Source organism: Pieris napi, chromosome 11, assembly GCF_905475465.1.
Source record: "Pieris napi chromosome 11, ilPieNapi1.2, whole genome shotgun sequence".
In the NCBI taxonomy this organism is placed as follows: domain Eukaryota; kingdom Metazoa; phylum Arthropoda; class Insecta; order Lepidoptera; family Pieridae; genus Pieris; species Pieris napi.
The window spans coordinates 592,037-616,770 of record NC_062244.1 but is presented as its reverse complement, the minus strand read 5'-3'; the positions used below and the strand labels follow the sequence as shown (position 1 = coordinate 616,770).

Here is a 24,734-nt window from a genome sequence, read left to right as displayed (position 1 = left end):
ATGTTTGGGGAATTATCGAGATATCTCCGTTTTAATATCACGTTTGAACTTTGAACACATATTTGCTGGTAATGTCTCGTGAACTCACTATTGTTGTGTTTGTGGCTAGATTCAGAACAGCTTATGTTTAATAATCTATTATTTTTTAGTAATATATTTTAAGGTTAGTTATTGGTTTTTTGTTATTATTTAATTGATTGCAATTAAAAGTCTTTCTCACTTTTAGCTTATGTTCTTAAGTTGATTTCATGTTTTTCGTGTTGTTGTGTAATTACTTTTTATATTTATGATTTGCTTTAGCAGTTAAGGCGTGACATATGAAGACTATGTATAATTTACAACTTGGTATAAGTATGATCGATATTTAAATTCGGTCTCAGAGTTCAGTTTACAGTCAAAGGTAGTAAATTAAACAACACATAAGTGTAAAACTTTATTAAGTAACAAATGGTGTTTATTCCATCATACCTATGTGTGTGTACAGTCACATAAACACATCGTCCGGTAGTGTGCGTTCGGTGTCAGACCGATCGTCCTCAAACGTCACCATTTTATCCCTCCTATCTCTCCGGCTCTTGTCGCCAAAAGTACTTACCGTACAGAACTCCCCACCACCCGTCCCACTTAAGTTAAACTCACTCAGACTTCTTGGCACAAAGTACTCTATACATCGATCAACGTGACCCGCTGAACGGCGAACTGGCGTATTCCTCTGAAAACTTTCCTCGCCGTACGCCGTAGATTTCCTCCGTGGCAAACTATTGAATTTTGTCGGATTCGAACTGTCTATTTTGAACGTAACTTGGGGTCGTTTATCGTGGCAATTTATAGACGGCCCGGCGGCCGTCTCCCTGTGTCAAGAGACGACAGCCATTGCCATCTTTTCATCACACGCTTCACTGTGTACGGCTCTCGACTTAGCGCTACCTATCGACAGAGCGGTGAAGCCGCGCACGGCTACGCTCATGTCTTCCTGTATTAAATTAAAACACATTGCAACTATAACTATCCCCACTAGTATATAGATACAACACACTCCCACAGCAATGTCCTCAGCTTTTGCCGATACTGTGCTGGCGTATAGTCCCGGCTTAAGATGACCGAACCCTATCGTCGCGAGGCTTGATATTGAAAAGTAACAGCCATCAATAAAGTTCCACTTTTCTGTTGAATGGAATATAAAAGTACCTAACGCTATATACAAGGCGAGCAATAGTAAACTTAGAATAATTGGCACTCGTGTATGGTCCCGACACGTCCAATGATAACCGCTGTTGAAATTGTCAAGGTTGAGGGCGGCTGTGAAAGGAGTCCGTTTTTGGCGATCGAAAATCTTTTCGTTTCTCTCGCACTCCGCTACGGGTAAGGTGTAGCGCAAACACTCGGCTTTTGAGTGGAAGTCTCCACTTCTGAGGCGCGATGGGCACATTCTGGAGTACAAGGAACGGAAGTTTCTTGCGAGTGTCTCGCCGATAGTGGAGAGATAGAGCATTATGAGCGGTATGCCCACACACGCGTACACAATTGCCACTATCTTCCCCGTCGACGACTTCGGCGCCACGTTGCCATGACCTGTAAAAATAAAATAATTTGTACAGTAAGAACCTTTCCTGTATAATTTCTTCTTATGTCTTATTCTTAATATGTATTATATAACTGATTAGTGGAGTTTTTTCATGAAAAAGGTAAAAGTTAAGTAACAGCGAAATTCCTATTATCAAAACCACGAAAATAGATACTTTGTATTTTAATAAAAATATTTTCATACAGATTTTAAAATAATAAATAACATAACATTGTATAATGTGATATTAGTAAGCATGGTAATATAGCCAATGGCAAATCTAGTAGACTCATCTAAGTAATTAATAAATTATAATATATAAGCTTTGTTCAAATTACTTAGTATTCGCTAAAAATTTCATTAAAGGTATGAAAATGATAACAACTTACCAATTGTAGTAATCAGCGTCAGGGCATACAAAAAACTGCCTGCAAACGTCCACCGATACTCGGCGTCATAGAAATGTATCTGGCCAACTTCAACTCCGCGTATCGACTTCATCAGAACCTTTTGAAAATCCATCAACTCCTTCGCAGCCAATTTCGTCCAGTTTTCCTTGTACAAAATATTAAGATCTTCCGTTATTGACCAGAGCTTCTCGACTGTTTTCGAGCGCAAATCGCCGCTTTCCTGTGAACTTAAATTTGGCTTCGATTCTGCTACAGCAGTTTCTTCTATCACTGTGTTTCCTTCTATTGCGAGGAAGAGGAATCCACCCAGGAGATTGTAAGTGAGAACGAGGAAGCATATCGCGAGGCAGGTGAGAGGTGACGCTCGTTTCTTGTGAGCGCATCTGCAGCAGAAGAGTTTGGTATCGTCGATAGCTTCGAAGCAGCAGTTAGGTTCTTCAATTATTTCGGATTTTCGGTAAGCGCGCTTTGAGTCGCGGCTACCGTCTTCTATCATGTTTGTCACTGAACCATCCTTTAAAGTATCTTGTATTTTTTATCGTGTATTTTTCGTCGTATCCTCATCTTGCTCCTGTAGTGTCATCTGAAACAATCAAAGAATAATTTTACTGCATACTTTTTATAATAAACTATTAAGTATTCGTTTTCGTAAAAGTTTCCCTATATGAAATCTTTCTAACGTTTAGAAGTAGTATATTCAAAAGTGTATTAAAGATAAACATATTTGTTATTTAACGGTTTAATCATATTCCTAAAACCTACTACTTTTCATAATTTCAAGAAAACTACACAAACAGTGAGCCTACAGTAAAAGGATGATTACTTAATATTAAGCTAATAGCTGGACTCAATGTATCATTATTTTGCTTATTTTACCTTTAATTCACGAAAGCAAGAGTAAGAAAGAAAATTAGAACGGAATTGTTGAAAATATTTTAGAAAAAGCCCGTAAGTCCCAAAAAATTTTTCGAATTCTTGTAATTATAGTCGAAAATAGTAGCTGCCTAACATTCAAAAATTAATTTAAAGCCTATTTTCCCCTTTTATCCGAATTCCTACTATTACAGCATATTACTAACCCACAATGTATCATATTAAAATACCGTGTACAAATTGTATACCACGCAAGTAACATTGCAACGCTTCAGCAAAAGCTCAAAGGAACGTTTGATCATAGCATTAATTACTGGAGCTAGACCTAGTACCATCATATAACTAACTGTTTCCTGTTTAATATAAATAGTTCCTGTGAAAATAGAATTTATTTTGTAACAGGGCCCAAGGAAGGAAATTTACTATGTTAGATTGTGATTATTTATTTGTATTCGATATATCGATTATGTGATATTTTAAATCATTTTTATTATTGATCGATTTATTTGTATTAGGATGAAGAGGACATGGGTACAGGTGCACAGGTACTAGGTAAAGGTGGCAGGTACGTGGGGTTTAGCACTCGCCGCTTTATAGTTGGCGCTCCCAGCACTGAATGCAGTGACGAAATACGAAATTAGTAACATTAGAACTACCCTAAAGTTAAATTATACTGTATAGTAGTGGAAGTAGAATTATATGGGCGAAAAGCAGAATATATTTCATATTTTCAATTTTCGTTATGAAATGCTGATAAATATTTTCATTTTCAAACGCTTCCATAATTTACAAAAACAAATTAAACCTGAATTGGGAAATAATATTTCAAAAAATATTTGTTCAAACGTGATATGAACGTGGAGTTTAGGAAAAATATTCCTAAAATTGGATGAAAAACTCGGAAAATCCGTTGAATTGTTCGAAAATAATGGTGATAAAACAAAATGGAAGGTAAAGTTGATGCAAAAAGTTATGTCTCGAGGGTGATATTAAGGCAGGGTACACACTTGAAGGGGAAAAAATATTCACAAAGTTATAAAATTAGGAAATATGTTGACATTCTTTATTTTTATTAGATATCCAAAACGCGTAAATTTTAACATAAATTTACGTTGGTATTTTACTAACTCATAAAAAATAGTAACTATTTACTTAAAACGTTTAAAGAGGAGGAATTAAAAATTAAAATATTAATGTAATATTTAGTTTTTTTTATAGAACAGGAGGCAACTCATCTGATGGTAAGTTTTGCCGCCTCCCACGTACACTCACATTGGCAGAAGGTACACAAGTGCTGCCGGCCTTTTAAGAATTGGTACGCTCTGTTCTTGAAGGACCCTAAGTCGAATTGGTTCGGAAATACTTCAGTGGGCAGCTGATTCCACATTGTAGTGTGCGGAAAAAACTGACTTAAATAACGCTCAGTTGTGGAAGGACGGAGACGTCGAGGTGATACCGGTGGAATTTTGTATTATGCCTCGACGTCCGACAATGAAACTCTGCTGCAGGTATTAATCGGAACAACTCCTCTGAATAATCTCCATTGTAAATGCGGTGAAAGATGCAAGGGGACATATCTCTACGCAACGCCAAGGGATCAAGCTGCTTGGAAATTAGCTGATCGCCAACTATACGAACCGCTCTTCGAAAAAAATCGTCAAGGGAATGGAACTGGTACTGGGGAGCTCCCGCCCAGAGGTGAGAACACTACCCCACGTGGGGCCGAATTTACGCTTTATACATTTGGGGCGAAAGTGAAGTACCGTCTCAATTAATCATTCAACTTATTATGATCCAAAAGCTAAAATAACAGTATCTACTAATAGCATCCACACAAAGGTTGATAATAATCCTAGACGAACGCAAAAGGCGGAAAAAAGACTAGAGTTCGCTCTGATGAGTATTTGTTCGACTTCTTTTATACATAAAGAGTTACAGCGCCACAGAGTATGTATAGCTGTATAATATTAGTACACCCATCACTATTCCTCTACACATAAAACAAAACCCGGATGCGGAACTTCAGTAAGAAATATAGTTTAAAACTAAACCTATTTTACTAGTTATATGGAAACTTTAGCATCGTATGTACGAGCTTTAAAGAGATGCGGGCCAGTAGCCGAAGTAAAACTATAAATAACAAACCCTTGAGAATCGAACTGGCTTTGGCGAAAACTTTTGATGCCCTTAACACTATTTCACCGTCCAAAAAATTGACTTGACCGATAAAGGGTCTTTAGATATTTCTTTCTATATACAAGTTTAATACGTTCTACTTTGAATGTAGTCGTATTCTCTCTTTGGGTCCAAGCGCCTAAAGAACTAAACCTTTTGAGTGAATAAACCTAGTGTAGTGAATATAAGTACAAGTGCGGTATCTCGGACACACGAACATCGAGTCAAAACTTTATAGAACAGCTATTCACTAGTTAATTGCACAAAATTAAGTCAAAATACAATTACTTAATAGCCATAATTATTGGTTGGGCTAGATTGGAATTAATGTAAAGTCGAACTCTCTTTTGTGAACTTATAAAGATTAAAAAAATAGTTCCCTAATAACCATTTAACATGAATAAACCATTAAAACCATGGTAACAAACACTTCAAGCCCATTTACGACCTAAGTTGGATGAAAATTATCCATATTTTTCATTCATTTGCATTTTATATTATTATGATTAATTGCTTCAATAAATCATGTGGAGTATTATTTAATGGCAACTTTTCACAAGCATCTTCTCCAACGAAATACTTTGTCATTTAAAAGACTAAATGGGTTTTTCGCCAAGTCCTTAATTTCAGAACTGGCAGTACTTGAAAAAACATATATTGACGTTCACAAGTGTACAAAAGGTAACATGAATAAATAATATTTTTACTTTAACATCACCATTGCATAATAAGTCAGCCGCCCTTGACAGAAAATTAAGAGAAAACATAATGAAACATTTCTTTGAAGATACAATCTAAGTAAAACAAAGCCAGCTTTCTTTTCTCTATTCCATTTATTTCGTCAAAGATTTTATTGCGTTGATAAATTAATTATTCTTTTTTAGTACATTTTTAAGGGTTCCCATTGTTTTTACGATTTTGAATATTCAGAAAATACTTCATTTAAAAGGCTAAAAGCGAAGGTAACGTTCCATTTTAATAGGATTACTTTTTTATTTAAATTGAAATATTTGAATTTCATTTAAAAGTGAAAAAAAGCATATGATATTATCGCTCAAAATACACATGTTCATCAAGATGAAACATTCAATGTGTTACCAAGGAATTTCAATATTTATTTTGCTTAGAGTATTTATAGTCTGTGGCATATTACAATTTCATTTATCTATGACCGGTTTCAACGTTTTTTTTTTTTTTTTTTTAATATAATATATCACTTTTCTACTCCCCTGCCATTGTGTCCAGGGACCTTTGCACATCACACGTCTCGCGAAAGACGCCCCGGCTACATCTGTAATATTTTTGTTAACAATATTCATGGGCGAGCCGGGACGCAATTCCTCGCGAGACCCGTTCTTGGGGTTTTGTTTGCCGCCTTTATATATTCCACAATTTTTTCGCAGAACCGTTCCAGGCACGATCTGTGCTTTATTAACATGTCCTGTAGGCCGTTACGGTCTACAGTCATCTGCATTTGTTGCTCCAGGTCGTGCCTGGACGATGCGAAAATAGGGCAATGTATGAGCACATGTTCTACTGTTTGTTCTTCATCGCCGCAGTCACATGCTGGGCTTGTCCTAATTTTAAACCTATGAAGGTAATGTGCAAAGGCTCCGTGCCCTGTAAGAATTTGCGCCATCTGGGGTGTGAAGCGCTTCTCTTTTATTAATTTGTACGCAGTTCTAACATTTGCGATAAATAATTTTGTAGTTCCAGCTGTTTCACCCCCCAGGTAGCGTTCATTCCATACATCTAGAGTCTTTTGCCTTATCTGATGTTTTACATATGACAGGGGGTATGCGGCGTATTCAGGTTTTGACCTTAGTCTTTCCGCCGCTTCTTTTGCTAACGTGTCCGCCCTCTCGTTCCCTGGCGTACCAACGTGCGCTTTTACCCAGAAGAGGCTTATATGAGTTCCTCTTTTGCGGCACTCTTCCAGGCTCCGGCGGATCTCGGCTACCTGGGGATCGAGAGATCGTCCACTCACAATAGCATCTAATGCTGACCTAGAATCACTGTATATTTTAGCGTCACGCTTATTTTTATTTATGTGGCTAGTCGCGTTTCGTAGTGCCGTCAATTCAGCTTGAAAAACTGTGCAGTGGGGCGCCATCTTAATCATCTTGCTATTTATTTCCATTCCATCTTTCCATTCCGTCCAAGCGGCACCCACTCCTATACTTGTTTTGCTGCCGTCCGTATAGATTTGTGTGCCGCCGTGTCCTTCGATTTCTTCCGGATTGGTGAGCATCTTGTAGTCCAGTTTTGTTTGTTTCGCCGGGTGTGGGAGATCTACGTATTTCACTCTCCTCTCTAATTCTTCGCCCTCCAGTATTTCCGTGCTGACCCCCCTTCTTATCTCGTATAAGGCAGCGGCTTCTTGAATACGGAGGTCTAGTGGAAGTATCCCGGCCAGTAGGGTTGCTGCGTGTAATGATGTCGTCCTATAAGTTTTTGCTACTTTTTGGGCAAAGCCCCTTTGAAGATGATTTAGTTTTCTGCGTACACAGATTTTATTTGTCGCGGGAGCCCACACCGCGGCCGCATACATTACGATTGGTTCAATAACGGCAGTGTACGCGGTCGCGATAACTTGCTGGTTTAGTCCCCATTCGATCTTCGCGGCTTTGGCCAGCTGCTTATATATCTGGATGGCCTTCCGGCATACCCTCTCCACATGTCTGTTAAACGTGAGTCTAGCATCCAGATCAACTCCGAGAATTCGAATGTGGTTATCCATCTGTATCGGTACATTATTCATATTTAGCCGTGGGGTATCATACTTCAGTTTGCGCGTCACCACCATGGCTTTGGTCTTGTGTGGCGCAAACTTCAGTTTGTTTAGGATACCCCATCTATGTATCCGGTTCAATGTTAGGTTGAGGTTCTGCTGGATCTCACTACCGGTCTCTCCTTCCGCTATCAAAACGACGTCATCCGCAAAAGCCTGGACGTACTCACCACCATTTCGCAAGTCCTGTAGGAGCGGGTCCAATATTAGATTCCACATTGTTGGTCCCCCTATTGAACCCTGAACGCAGCCTTTGTTAGTTACTTTTTCAACCGTTTGTCCAGCGTAGGTTAATTTTATTTGTCTTTCGTGTAAGTAACTATCCATTACTTTCCTTAGTTTTAATGGGCATTGTTCTTCTGCCAGTCGGACTCTAATTTGCGGCCACCAAGCGCTGTCAAATGCGCCCTCTATATCGAGTGATACGATTGTTAGTATCTTCTTTTGTTTCAGCTTTGCGCGTATATGTGTGACTGCGTCATATAGGGCGTCTTCAGTGCTCCGCTGGGGCATGAATCCGTATTGGATTTTCGAGGTTTTCGGGACTAGATGCCACTTTAGCCGAGCGATTATCATTTTTTCGTATACTTTGCCTAGAAGAGGTAGTAAGCCTATGGGTCTGTAAGACTTCGGGTTTGTATAATCTGTCTTACCAGGTTTGCGCAATACAATTATTGTAGCCTTTTTCCACAATTTGGGGAAGTACCCTAGCTCCAGGCATTTATTTAGGACGGTGAGGAATAAGTTAGGCGCCGCGTTTATCGCGTGCCAACTTATGTCCGCCGTTATGCCATCTTCTCCGGGGGCCTTCCTCGGGTTGAAACTGAGAGCGGCGGTTTCGAGTTCAGTCATTGTAAAAGGGGGATCATAGACTAAGTTATGTCCCTCTTTATTTACTGTGTTTGCTCTTCTTCTTATCAATTTGTGGTCTTCAGTTTCATCCTCACTAGTGTCTTCCGGGAAGAAGGTTCTTGCCAAGGTCTCCGCTGACTCCCTTTCGCTAATGTATCTACCGTCCCTGCGAAGTGGTAAATCCTGGACTCTGGTCTCTGTCCCTCTTATCACTCTATATATACCTTCCCACATTGTCTCTCTTTCCTGTTTCTCGCAGAACTTTTTCCAACTCTCAGTTTGGGCTTGTTTGATCCGGTTTTCATACTCTTGTTTTAATGCAAGGTATTCACCTACAACCTCTTGCCTTCTGCGTGCTGCGGCACATCTTATCCTTCTCTTTCTAGTCTCAACCTGTTTCTTGAGCACCTGTAGTTCTTCGGTCCACCAAACCATTTTTGTTTTCTTCCCGGTTTTAATTTTTGGAATTGCTATTTCACTTGATTTAATTACTACATCTGTGAATTTTTCTACAATTTGTTCCCGGTTTCAACGTTAAGTGCTATTAGTATTTTGAGTTACATATTTTATTCTCCGGCTTGTATAAGCTAAATTTAGACCTTCCGTAGTATAAAGAATGCCAAGGAGATGATTCTACAACAGATCATGAAGTTTTACTGTGGTCAAATTAAAACACGCCATTTTAATTTTTTTGTGATTCTAATAATTACCTAAAAAACGACGAAATATGATACTTCTGAACTTTAAAAAAATAAACAATCGTATCTTTTCATCTGAATTTGTTATTATTTCGATAGAAATGAACTTAGTCCCGGGCAATGAGCGGCGTAGGAGTTTTTGACCGTCGTCGCCTATTATAAATGAATTTGCAATTTTGTTTGTATGAGAATATAGTGTTTTTAATTAATTACATTTTACTTGTACTATTACGATAATTTGCTCATTACACCTATAAGAAAAATGTCATAACGTTTTTTCTACGTTGTATAGTTGTGTACTATACATAGCAAGTCTGATTAGATAAAGCATCGTGGCCTCGTCATTCCGAAGATCATAGTTAATAGACGCGCTTCATTTTTAAGTAACTAAAACTTCTAGGCTCATTTAAGATTAAATTCGTTTAGAAAAGTACATAAAAGCTATTGTTCGCAATATTTCATTAAATTTATTTCTTGTCTGACATTTGTGAGACATAATGAGGCCATTCGATTAAGATCTAACCTAATTTCAAAGACTTGACACGACGGAAGGATGTCAAATGACACAATCTTCGCATCTGTGGTGACATTAAGAGAATAGCGGAAATGCGGTTAATGTTTAAGGAGGATTCCAATTATATTCAACAACATGGTGATGTATTTGAGTCTATTTATATAATATTATTTGGATTGAAAATTTAGTATCAGACCGCAGGCTATCTATTTCTGTCCCAAGTTCCATTCAATACAACTATAATGTTTGGGGGTCAGAATAGGCCTTGAAATGAATATGATAGCAAGTCGAGTATATATTATATATGGTAATCATATTATATGTATCAACCTTTACAACTAAAATAAAAGTAAATAATAAATACAATTTAGACAAATACAAAGTCTTTACCCTATTGTTTATCAATTTATTAACTTACAAATATAGGAATATTTCACACCTCGCAATTAAAACGTAAAAGAAAACTTAGTTTTCAATGTTAGAAACGGACATTTTAATTAGATTTTTTATTTATTTATTACCAATAGTGCTTATTTATTCCTTCAAGATTCATAACTCCGCAGAATAAAGCGAACATATTTTGCATTTGTTTCATTGAATTAACCTTCCTCACCCAACCTGAAACAATTTTTCCGCCGGGTCTTTGGGTACATACACTTAGCTGTTGAAATAAAACATCTTCCAGCTAACTAATTTTGGATTATTGATATTTCAGAGATTTTACTTGTATTCCTCAAAAGACTTCTACTTAGCGTCTTAAAGAAACAATTGAAAGATACATAAAAGATTAACTTTGAAAGTAGTTCAATACTTTTGCAATAACGTTCAGCAATATTGAACTTCTGATACGATCTGGTGTAATGCTGGAAATAGTCTAACACGATTTTATTATTATCATAAGTTGAAAGTTTGGCGTAGTACCATTGTACTCGTAATAACGAATATTTCGTATTAACCTCGACTTAATACGATACTACAGATGGTGTTTTAGCAATTTTAATAACAATAACACTTTGAGAAGAACAGCGTAGAAGTATAAATATTTAATCTATATCAAAAGATACCTTTTTTTTTAAATATTGCTTATATTTTGAAAGACACGTTATGCATCTAGCTTCGTGCGCTAGAACCCTCTCTCTTCATCAATATCCTGGTTAGACACGCGTCGGATCACCTACTTCCCTATATATAAATTAAGCAGATGCTGAATTACGAGGCCAAAAAATCCAATAGGTTAAAGAGAGGCACTCTGGATTTACGTAATTAAATTCGATCCAAATTAAATTTCATGCACACATCATAATTTTTAATGCAATATTTAATAAGGGAATAAAATACGTTTAATTAACACATTTATGTATTAAAAAAACAAGACCTTTTTAATGGATATTAGCGCAAATTTAATACTCGATATTTCGAATGCTTCAATCGCGTTCAGCTAGAAACAGCCACATCAACTTAACAGATAACAATTTGATATGTTAACGTCTATTGAAATGTTGCCATATTAATCCTGTCTATTGCAGCGTAGTATCTATTTGCAATATTCCAGTTAATTTTTACAATATTTCCAATATGGCGTTAACCAAATACAATATTGCAATATCAAACTTTCACGTTTATCTAAACTACAAACAAGTTTTAATAATTATGTCGTATCTGAAATACTACTTAATGATACTTATCACTCTTCTGTAACAATATATATGTGCTTTATAATAATAATAATAAAGCCTCTTTAATTCCATACTGTTAAAAAAATATCAAATGGGTGTTAGTTTTGATATTATTATTTAACGTAGATACGTTAGTTATGGTTATTTCCGTTTCTTTGTCTTCTGCAGTATGGACCCCTTTTGGAATATGTACTTTAAGAATAAATAAATATATTTAAAAATCTATGTAAAATGAAACTACGTTACATGTTAATTATTATTAGACAAGGCCAATTCTTAACCAGTACTAGCCAGTGGCTACTATAACAAGCAGGTCCTAAGTATATATATATATATACTTAGGACCTATTTATATATATATTAGAAATTATTATTTTATAAAATTATTTCCAAGGTTTACATTAAAAATGACTTGAAATACCACAAAATCTCAGTAATTACAGCTATGATAAATTGCAGGATAATAATTGTTTTCATCACTATTCCGAAAGAACCGTGAACTCCCGAAGTCGATAGGAAATGGCTGTTATTCATAAAAGTTAAGATAAATCTTCACTTTTAATTACTTATTTTAATTAGTCTAGCTTGGGAAAGTTTTAACGACTTTCTTTAATTACGTCGACACCATTTTTAAGCTGAATTTTCCCAGAATTTAAACTTGAACGGATTTGTAAGGCTGAACGGAAGGAAATAAGCGATTACAGTTAAATTGAAGACTTATCTACATCCACTTTTCCATTTAAATTTACTGGGATCGCGCTCTGATGCTGTATTAACGCGTCTATATTGTGTTGTCGAGTATTGAATAATAGAACAATAGTGTGGCTCGTGAATGTTGTACATTTTGTGTGGTAAACCAAATACGAGCGCGTACGTTACTGCCTGGTGTAAAACGATTTTTTATATGGAATAGGTAGCAAACAGGCTAGTTGAGCCTGTTTGCTATGTTAAGTGATATGACACATGGACACTCTCAATGCCAGAGGGCTTTTAAGAATTGGTACGCTCTTTTCTTGAAGGACCCCAAATCAAATTGGTTCGAAAATTTTCAGCGTGTAGCTGATTCCACATAGTGGTAGGGCGCGGCACAAACTGCCTTAAATAACGATGTGTTGTGGAACGATGGACGTCGAGGTGATAAGGGTGGAAACTCATCTGCAGGGAAAAATCCGAACAACTCCTCTGAACACTCTCCGTGGTAAATGCGATATATCTATCAAATGCATAGGGATCCCACATTTCTAAGCAACGACAAGGGATCAAGCTTGCTTGATGTGAATGTGACTGGTCGTCGAGTATTCAAACCGCTCTTCGTTGAATACGGTCGAGATACATAAAAGATTAACTTTGGGGAGCTCCTGCTCAGAGGTGAGAACAGTGCTCCATATGGGGTCAAATTTGCGCTTTATACAGTTCCAAGCGATGGCCAGGACTGAAGTACCGTCTTCCCTTCCAAATGACAGCTAAACTGAACGTCGTTTAATATGTCAACGCCCAATACTCCGATTCTGGCTTTGGCTTTAAGTTCTTTGAAGAGACGAGTGGCGACAAAGGGTGGTTTAGTGGAAAACGCGCAAACTTGTGTCTTTTTGGGGTTCATTTGTACCACATTTAGTCTACCCCAGACCGAGACTCCATGAGTTTCGACTTCAGACACTAGTTTGTTGCAGTACTGATCGACAACTGCTCGAGAAATACCTGCCCGGCCGGTGTAAAGAGTATCCCCAGTGCTGTCGTCTGCATAGCAATGAATGTTGCTAAGTTCCAACATGTCATTGATATCCAGATAAACAGACATTATTCATAAGTCGTGTATTAGTTCGTTAGAAGACTATGAGACCTGACTGAAATTGCTCCCTAGATAAGCCCTGATTATTGGGTAAGACATGCCCGTTAACTCACTCATGCCCTTTTTCTTTCATCTAGCAAAAATTTATCAAGCAGATAGAAGGATATATGGTTTGGTCAAAGCACCAAGTCATTGTTGCGTGGCATCCAAAATTAAAGTAGCCACGATGATCGCCAACAATCGAAAGGAGTTGGCTAGTGCCAAGAAGTCGAATTATATATTGCACAGCTGGAGTTCACCGCCATGTCTGCTTTACCACTACTGCTTAAGGTTTCTTCTCGATTAATCAGATTAATAATCGATATTTCTACTTATAACGACATCTGCACCTTATTTCGATGATACAGTGTTAATAAAAATGCTACACCATCTGTGTCTGCTAAGCTAAGGTTCCATATAAACGAAAGGCATATAAGTGAAATATTATCGCGCCTATATTGGATAAAACATTTTCATTTCTCGTAAAAGTAAGCAGACAGATGGTCAATCATATAAAACGAAATAGAAATCTTTTCCAATATAAAATCGGTATCCTTTCAAAGATACGATAGTCATCCTTTTACTTCTACAATACAGCTAATGTATAAGGCTTTACTTTTGATAAAAGGCGCTTTTTTCACGATATTCCTTAATTCCAACATTTTATTGTGAGTCCCTTGGAATGGTCACGTCAAATAGCGAATTTTTACACGCATGAATGTGGATGAAAAGACGATTTTGGTCATTTTTTGTTAAGAAAACGGGGACACGTTTTACGATTTTATGATTACTGTGACCGTTGTGGTTAACAGGTAATTATAGTGAATAGTATAAGATTTGAACGTGTATGAACCTTAAAATCTCTAAAGCGTTAATAAATTTAAAGGTCGTTCATTTATCTGAAATACTTATTGTATGGAAAATTCTATTAGATATATTAGAGCAGTGCTGGCCTAGTGGATTCAGCGTGTGACTCTCATCCCTAAGGTCATAGGATCGATCCCCAGCTGTGCACTAATGAAAATTCTTTCTTTGTACACATTTAACATTCGCCCGAACGGTGAAGGAAAACATCGTGAGGAATTCATTAGACCCAAAAAACTGTGTGTGTGATAGGCACAGGAGGCTGATCACCCACTTGCCTATTAGATTGACAAATGACTATGAAACAGATCTGAGGCCTAGACCTTAAAAGGTTTAGGCACCACTGATTTTATACTTTTTTTAACGTTCGACATAAAAGCAACTTATTGAAGATTTTTATCTTAGCTCAAGTAATTACTGAGGGTATCCTAGTAATAAAAGTGATCAGAGGTAAATCTTGAGAACAACCCAGGAAGCAATCTATTGCCGACCATTAACCAAACTCCGGCCATTTGGCGAACGCCTCGTGAGATCGCACCAAATTCCGGACAATATTAGCTGCATTCCCTTAAGGGCTGATAAAACGGTTTCAGGTACAATATATTTTACTCTTCTCTGATAGGTTTTAAATAAGAATTATTTATTAAAGTTAAGAGCAGTGTTAGCCTAGTGGCTTCAAAGTGCGACTCTCATCCCTGAGGTCGTAGGTTTGATCCTCGGCTGTGCACCAATGGACTTAGTTACTATGGTCGCATTTAACATTCGCTCGAACGGTGAAGGAAAACATCGTGAGGAAACCGACATGTCTTAGACCAAAAAGTCGACGGCGTGTGTCAGGCACTGGAGGCTGATCACCCACTTGCCTATTAGATTGATAAATGATCATGAAACAGATTCAGACATCTGAGGCCCAGACCTAAAGAGGTTGTAGCGCCACTGATTTATTTATTTTTTTATTAAAGTTAAGAGTTAGATGTAGAGTTAAGATGGTGCTGCCATCTAGCGAAACCTTTATTAGTTTTAGCTTTCTATACTAATCAGACTGATCAACTTCTTGCTTATAACAGCAACAAAATAGACGTTGAAATGTGTCCGCTGTACCCTATTTACGGGACGTTAATTTAGAACGAAAGACCCCACAAGGAAATTCTGAAAGTAAACTACAGTCTACAACACAAGAAGATATCCATTATGGATTCAATTATTTTACCTTGTCTTACATACGCAAGTCAAACGTGGGTTGTCAGCAAGAAAACAACTAGAAAAATCCTGTCTTGCCAGCATGCAATGGAAAGAAGCATCTTTGAGCAAGTTGAGGAGAATAAACAAAACAAGAAATGTTGACATACGTAAAAAAACAAAACTTACAGATGCACTTGAACAAGCTCTAAGGCTTAAATGGAAATGGGCAGGTCATATTGCTAGAGCGCGGGATAAAAGATGGACACTAGAAATAACGAAATGGACTGGACATACTGGAAAGAGGACGACAAAGGAAAAGATGGACAGATGACATTATAGAACTAGCGGGGGAAAACTGGATGAATGTTGATCAAGACAAAGAGAAATGGAAAAATATGGAGGAGGCTTTTACCATAAAAGGGGCCATACAAAAACTAGACCACTAAAAAATAAAAAATTAATCTAACTTACATTTTGTTTAAAACTTATACTAACTTAACTAATACAAATATTAAGGAATGTAAACTAACCAATTGTTGTATGGATTAATAAAGCTTTAATAATAATAATGATATTGAAGCGTAAATATTTAAATATCCAAATTATATACAACACTGTGTCCGTTAACAATGTAATATTTTTATTAGAAATCACATTATTAAACCACAACAGTTGTAAAGTTGGATATGAAATTCGGTCCATTACGGGTTGGCTATAATTGGAACTTTTACTGCCATTAGTTTTAAATTTAAAAGCTGCTACAATAAAGCTTTTGTTCAAGCCGTGTATAGGGATATTGTTTCTGGGAATAGTTTTTAAGCCCTCACGAAGGCTTTTAGGGCTTAGCGTTTTAGCGTCTCAATTTTATTTAAAGTTGGATCGGTTTTGTATTATTTAAACTCTTTAAAGGGGTTAACCAACAAATCTTACATATATACTCACAACATTTAAGTACCATGCACTTTTGATTTTAGAATCTCTTTCATTGATAATTTTTTAAAGTTCATCACAACATATATAATGCTATATGTACAGTATATGTTTTGTTTTAAAACAAAATAGCGGATTACGTACTACTGGATATACCCACTACCGAATATATATATATCCTGTTATAATCGCGAAGAATTCCAGTGAGAGGTGTCTGAACTCCTTTATTGGGTATTTTAAGACATGCTTAGCCAAAAAAATTTGATCTGACTTTATATAGAAAATAGTAGAAGCAAGTTCCAAATACATCACAAAACACAGAATATCTATTTCTAAATTCTAATTAGCACAAACGAGATACATAATTATTATATATTCTGTATATATAATAACTTTAGGTTGATTACAATAATCTTCATCCGTCGAATTAGTTATAACTGTTATTATTAAACAATCACGTATCAAATCTTTATCAATAGAAAAGTCGTAACATTTTTATATCGTTAACATAAGACATAACAATAACCAGTGACCCGCCATTCGGTTATTCTTATGGCCACTCTATCCCCATTTGATTGATTCTCGTTGAATGTTATTATTATGAGCTTCACTCGAACTCAACGTTGTTCGTCGATTTTTATGACCTCGAAATTTCTATAGAATTTCCCGATAACGAAATTTGAGCAATATACGTTTCATTAGTGATAACTGCCCTGCGATTCTGTAACTCACTTTTCGAACTCACACAGCGGTTTTCGCATCGGCGGTCGCTCTCAAATCAGTCGTAAAGCAGTCATTGCCGATGCGAAAACCGCTGTGTGAGTTCGAAAAGTGAGTTTCAGAATCGCAGGGCTGGTTGAAGATATACCTCAAGCTGCTTATCGTAGCTTAAAATGAAAAATTGTTCTTTTGCCTACATTTTTATTTTAAATGTTATTGATTGTATTTATTTAACTAATACCTAATACGGATGTGTTGTGTAATGTGCTCATGATACAGGTTATTAAGCGCTATGGATAGTCTTAAAACCAAGGGGTATTACTAACTACTAGTACTACTTCTAAGCATAATCCGCGATAGCTAAGCAACAGAACAGGTACAGAACTTTAAGTTTTTAACAGAGAGATACTAAACGAATTAGAGTTAATTAGGTTTAAATATACATACCTTACTCGTCGGTATTTAGCTAAGGTCAAAGGTAAATTTGCTATTACTCAACAACACGTTGAATGTCACCGGCCAAATGATTTATTCATTATAATTTCAGTAAATGTCAGCGATAAAAATCTACACTATACAATTTTATTATATATAAAAATGACGAGGACGGTCGTTGACCCCATAATAAAAATATCTTCACTAAACAGATAACTAATTCTATTAGATAGCTCTTTTGGAGGAGTAAAAACATTAAAAATGTTCTTTGCGCAAATTATTTGTCCCTTTTTACAAATTATACCTGTAATCATAAAATCTTCAAGTACACCGTGAAAATATCGATAAATTCAATGAACGAGGAAGTAAAATCCTCCGCAAACACCTCATCTTGACTCAAGTTTTATTTGTTTTTCCTCAATTCAAAGACGTCAAAGGCAGGTGAGACTTGTAATAATACTTCAGGTTTGTACTTTACAAATTTTCACATTGAATTCAGGAATATTGAATTCGAGATATGAAAAAGATGGGTGTTGTAAAAACTATATTTTGTGAGTGAATATATTAAGTAAAGAACATTTCCCTAGTTTAATAAAGAAAATAATTTCTGCCTCATTATTTTCAGCTTTGAAGTCTGGAAAATTATCATAATTGGGACACTCTCGCTCTTTTCATTTACCTACTGGATTCAAATACAAATTGAACCACTACATACAACCAAAATTCAAATGTTTAAAGTACTAAGCTATTCAATATGCGAGTATCTACATGAGATTTTCGAGATATCTCTTTATCTAAGTAAGCTTCACGTAGCAAACAAAAACTAATAATTATTTCAGTATCACAAAGTCCTCTGTCATATTATTGAGTTTAACACCGAAAGCGTTGCTTTGTGAAAGAATGCTAAGTGCTTTTCAGTAAATGGAGAGGATATTTTTGCCTTTCACCTTTATTGACAGCAAAATGCACTGAGCATTGCCCGGCAGATAGAAGTCATATTTATGACATTCTTTACAATCACAATTTTCTAAAATGGTGGGTTAGATTATGCGTGACATCGTGAATTTGACTCCTGGATGTGCATGGCATTTTTTCTATCTACATTCTACGAGCGACTGTTGACGTTGAATGAAAACATCATTAGAAAACCGGTCTTAGACCCCAAAGAGGCAAATCCTTAGACGAAGCTTCAATACGTTAGCGACTTATGAACTGTTAAAATATATATTTTACTTTTTGTCACTTAACAAAATAATAGTTGCAGGTAACCATCAAGTACAGTGTGTATTCTTAAAAGGCCGGCAACATAACGTATCGTATCGAATCGTAACGTATCAGATGAGGCTCCGGCCCATTTGCCTCCTTTTACATAAAAAAACGTGTATTTCACGACTTCACTTTTTTGTTTTTTTGTTTGGCCTGAATATGGCCGTAATGACAAAGTAAATCTACGATGTTAGCTTACACAAAACTGCAATCTAAGTTATTATTTTCTTTGTCCGCAATCCGTCACTTCAAAGCTTTAAACAGCGAACAGAGTCCCCTTTGACTGGTGGCATTTTAGCGTTTTTACACTTCAGAAAATAAAGTTTTTTATCGCGACATCTGAAGACATTTAGATAAAAGGGGCGCCGCAAGCAGTTTCTTAATAATTCGACCACAAAGCTTTGCTTGCGAAATGTTCGTGTCCGTTGTCACTGTTTCTTTGAAGACTTTGCGAATTAGAATAATTGCGCTGAAATGTTCTTCGCAAGATTTAACTTAACTATCATTTTCAAAAATTAGCTCCGTTTTTAATGGTACTATATTTAATGACGTGGTTTATAGGGGTCCTGGTTTCGGTTCTCACCGAAACAGTTGTTTCTTGTTGCCAAGCATAGAAGAACACATAGACAAAGAAACACACAGACTCAGAGAATGCCACATATCTATGGGATAAAGTAATTCAAACATCTACGTATGGACAGGCAGTATCGACTTCAGTAGTTGTTTTTAACTGTCTATCCCTTATTCATAATTGCTACATCAGCCTAATTGCTGCAATTTTGACAAAATTACTCACGTCTCTTTTCATGATTTGACAAAATTACATTTCATGACAGCTTAAACATAATTAGACAGAGGAGGCGAAAGACTACTTTTGTTTAAGGTGTGAATTAAACTTTTCTATAATCAAGAGAGTAAATCTCCCAAGAATTTTAACAAAGCATACAATTTCCCTTCGATATTTTTATCAACGTTTAAGTGCTGTACACTTAAACGTTGATAAACAATAATACAATAAAATATACCAAGTAAGTTTATATACGTACCCTCGTTATTGTCTACGGAAAACAATATCATGTTTTTCTGGTCTACCTCCAATTTATTTTGTTATCGAAGTGGTTAAAGCGTGGCTTCGCTGAAGCAGAAACCAATCACCGACACAGTTTATTGTCTTTTTCACTGACCTACATTTGCTTCTATCTTGATTGATAAACTTGATTTTGTTTAAATAAAAATCTATGTGGTCAGTGACTACTCTCGCGATTCCTAAAGCTATGAGTGCCGTAAAAATATATAGGACTGTCTTTGACAATATTATAATGATTACTCGCAATCAATAAATCAATGGTTACAAAAAAGCTAACATGCGAGAGTAAAGTTCAAAATAAAAAGTGCAGACAGCCTGGCAATATTTAAATTTAGACTAAAAGACCATCTCTTGAGTGATCCCAGTTCTCTACGTAAATTAAATTCCTCTTCAATGACCCATGACGTGATAAATTGTATCTTCAATATGTAAGTTCTCATGTAAGTGTCTTTAAACCTAAGTTCGGTGGCGGTTGTTAGAGGGAACTCTTTTTTGAACAAGGGCTTATAACATGCGACGCTGGACTAACAAACAACTGTAACTTATTTATGGGTTGTTACAACTAAGTGACACGTCTGTTACCTATAAAGGATATAAGCGAGTGTATAAAAAAGTAAAGGGCTCATTTGTTACTAGCAAAATGGACGATTAAGAATTTATTGTCTTCATGTAGACTAACTAATGTTGGGTTACATAATTCGAATTGCAAAAAGTATTTTTGTTAGCAAATAGTTTACAAACACATTTTCGGGAGAGGTATTTGGCTAGTTCCAGTTTAATCCATTCCAGATATTTTTAATAAAAGATTTACCAGTACATACTCTTACAATGTGCTACTAAATATTACATACAGAAGGTCTTTGTGAGAAGCTTCTTTGACGAATGAATAAATATTTGGGCATACCATAGACAATACTATGTTATGAATGAAACTTATGCTTCAAAAACTTTCATGAAACAGAAGCAGAGAAGCATGTCTCTCCAATTTTGAAATATAAACAAAAGCTTAAGTATGTGTGTCGTACTTATGTTATTTTAAACTTTAATTAACTGATAATTTTATTAACTAAAAACGGAATCAAAATATATGTACTCTTTTTAATTCAAACACGTAAAAAGCCTTTTACAAAGTATTATTGTTTTTATATTATGATAAGATTCACCATGACGTGTACAGACATTTCGCCCATCCCTCGAGCAACAAGAAGACGTGGACAGAATTTAGAAGCTGTCAGCCCTATTCCTTTGTGTCCACTGATAACTAGAATCACATACATTCATTCAATTATGGTCACTATATATAATTAATCGCTTTAGAGTCGTTCCTCTAACTTCAATTTTGTCCCCTTTGGAGTAGAGACTCTTGGGCCGTGGGGTTCAAGTACACTAATTAAAGATTTAAATTGGCGCCTGGTTGATAGTACCGAGCACCCCAGCTAGTGCTTTCCTCGCTCAACGAATAAGTATCGCAATACAGCGAAGAAATGCTGCCAGCGTTAAAGGTACACTGCCACGGGGAGCAAACTTGTATAAGAATTTAACAATTTTTAAGAAAATTGTAAATACATTTTGATTGTTATGATTACTAATAAATTTCCTCCATCCTCTTTAAAATCTCCTTTACTTAATAGCGAAGTAATAGTATTGTCTTTGATTGACATAACTTTTATTCATTTAATAAAACACTATTTTGACCGGATTGAAGTTATGTATTATTATAAATTAACAACTATTTGACATAATTTTAAATTTATCCGACGTTTCGCGTGCTTTACAGCGTGCGTGGTCACGGTGACTGAAGACAAAAGATGTTGAATGTCAAAAAGTATCACAGCTGCAGAGAAAGTTGCATTATCTGTATTTATTTCCCCGGAGTTGGTATCGACTAAAAGATGGAGGGTTCTCCACGTCGTACGTACGTCGGATAAATTTAAAATTATGTCAAATAGTTGTAAATTTATAATAAAACATAACTTCAATCCGGTCAAAATAGTGTTTTATTAGAAGTCTATACTGTGCATTTTTAATGTACGTTTCAATTAAAATTGTTTTACGCATTTCGTAAATTTTTCTCATCTTTCTTTAAAAAAAACTTTCTTCAAAAAAAGACAGTTTGATTGGTGATATTGTTATATATACAATAATATATAATTGTTAAGTAATAATCAAGCCTTTATAGGCCATTCACATAAAACAAAGTGCCATTATCACAAAATGAAGTCAACGTTACTTGTGAAATTACTTTAGCGAAATTGTACTAAGATTGAATTTTAAATCACCGTCCGACTCGGGTCATTTGAGCTAAGATGTGCAAATTCATGGTTTCAATTACTATCAGAAATACCAGAGCCATGCACTTCTAAATATGATAGTTTTAGTGTAATAGTTTTTTAGGTATTTAAGGTAATACAAACTTTTCATTTACATTCTTCTGGTTTTTTTTTTACTTGAAACCTTAGGTAACGCTTAAACCTTAATGATGTTAAAAGTCTGCTGTAATATTCCTAAATATAATTTATTACATTTATACCCCCTCCGGTTGGTAATTATCGCACTTTGGCAGTTAGGAAGAAGGTTAGTGGGGGACAGAAAGATCACCCATTTAAAAATATATATCAATATGTGTATTTGGCCAAGTGAAGTATAAAGATACTTCAAATTCCCTTTTTAGCTTCATGTTACATTTTTTATGGGATAGACGGCAAATGCGTAGGCGTAACAGTTTGAATAAGGTGGAGCCATGGACTGTAGAGACCGACCGCCGCCCATGGACACCTGCAACACTGAAGGCTAGCGGCTGTGTTGCCGACCTTTCTTCCTTTGACTTTTGAATTTAAACATAAAATAGGTTCAAAAAGGTTCAGAAAAGGGTTCAGGGTGTGACTGAGACTCAGGGTGTGTGGGTTTAGAATCTGTGAACCTGAAAAATATAGTCTAAAGAGGACAATTGCGTGCTTCCAACGTTTGCAAATGTCACTTGGATTTGCCAGTTGACGGAACGGGTTATTGCGTGCTGTACTCATTCCCTTTGTCCTCGGGTACTTTTGATTGATTTGTTTTTATTAACTAAATACACTTCTCAAGAATAGTATGTGTAAAATATTGACATATTCAATATAAAATATTGTTGTAAATTTCTGATTCTTATTCTTCTTTCGGTAATATTTTCCATAATCTTTTGCGAAGAAACAAATAACACCAAAATACATTCTGACATAATACCAAAGCTTTTGTCTCTGTCGAGTCTTAGAAAGTATTTTCCAAGCAGTTCACCGACGTGCACTTAATGATGTAAAAATTCAACATTTTACTTTAAAAGACATGCTTTAGAATTGCAAAGTGAAGGACATTAGTGTCTCTAGATAGTGTCGGCACCTCATTAGACCGCTAATGCTGGGAAAAAGTTTCAGATGAAGCAACTAAAATATCTTTACCTTGAGGTCTCCGACCGCGAATGTGGAGCTGGGTTAAATGATAATAAATCTTCTCTCTTTTAGTATTTCATTCGTAGAGCTATAAAGTAACTTAATTCAAATAAAATTATATTAGTTATGTCATTAAAATTTGGCTTTATTGCATGTACAATGTACATCATAATAAATTGTTTATTTGCAATAAAATGGTGCAATCCATATAAAAATAGGCATGTCAAATTAATTATCATGATGTCATAATAATATGAACAGTTAAGTTTAGTTTGATAGTCATAGCGTAACAGTTTTATTTAATCGTGGTGCAACATTCAGGCACCCACAGCCTTGTTGGATCCCTCGGTAGATACAGGCAACTTTGTTTAAATGTTTTGAATAATTTCATATGCAGAGTAACATGAAAATTGATTTGAAAGGGCATCAAGGCGTTTATGAAGTCGAGACCAATCATTTCATAAGCTACGATATATTGTTTGAATAGCTATATCATACAGAGATCGTAGAGATATTTGAACCAGTTCCCCATTGAGGCAACGCTTTTGTGCCGCTCCCGTGTTTCTATTGCTCAGTCGAGGGTCGAGTTTGGACAAAACAATAATTGTTTTTTGAAAATATGTTTCTGTTTATAATATGTATAATATAATATGTATCTGTACATTTAATAATATGTAGCATAAAGGTTTGTTTTTTTATAATAATATTATAATAGGGGGGCAAACGAGCTTGCGGGATGACCACAAAGGGCAGTCTTCGCAGCCCATAGACACCCATTTTTAGTGGGTGCGTTGCCGGCCTTTGAGGGAGGAGTACGCTCTGTTACATCCCTAGATTGCTAGCCATAATGCTAACTCATCATCTGCATCATCAATGCATACTTTTAGAGAATTATGATCATGGTGACTTCAGGCAGTCTGCGTACATCATTCCTAGAGAGCGGTTGTCCAATTTTTGTATTTTACTCATTGTTTTAATTAAATCCTTTTTTTTAAAAAGGCATTTTAATTTCACGGCCTAACATTTGGTGGCAGCGGTGGGATCCGAAAATCCCCAGTGTCCGACATCGCTCTGCAGACTCGCTCTCTGTCCGTGGCCGTATCAGTTATATACGTGGAAAAGTGTATAAAGTGCTTGAAAGTGTTAAAGGCGCATAAAAGTGAAGTGTTTCACCCCGCTAGAAAATTGCATTTAGTCAAGTCTAGCAAAGAATCTGTTTTGTTCCGGTATTTCGTAAGACAAAGTGTCAATTTAAATAACAGGCTGAGAATAAATCGTCGCTAATTTCGCGGAATGTTACTGCACGTCGTCTCGCTTCTATCAATCGCCCACGCAGAAATTCAGTAAGTCGCTGGTCATTGTTTATCTTTAACATTCTTAGGGCTCAATCATTGTTATATGTATTCATATTAAATTAATAAGTATTTCTGTTTCTCGTTTGTAA

At 35.9% G+C, this 24,734-nt stretch overlaps 1 protein-coding gene across 1 annotated transcript in view; it reads right to left on the bottom strand.

The window, feature by feature from the left end:
- Positions 1 to 420: 420 nt before the first annotated feature.
- The window catches only part of LOC125053956 (TWiK family of potassium channels protein 18-like), a 59,087-nt gene continuing 34,773 nt past the window's right edge, over positions 421 to 24,734 (bottom strand). Inside the window, exons 2-3 of the mRNA XM_047655589.1 lie at positions 1,954 to 2,557; positions 421 to 1,572 (exon numbers count right to left, since the gene is read on the bottom strand). Of these exons, the coding sequence (XP_047511545.1) occupies positions 857 to 1,572; positions 1,954 to 2,470 (1,233 nt within the window). The 5' untranslated portion in view covers positions 2,471 to 2,557 and the 3' untranslated portion in view covers positions 421 to 856. The remainder of the gene's footprint in view (positions 1,573 to 1,953; positions 2,558 to 24,734) is intronic.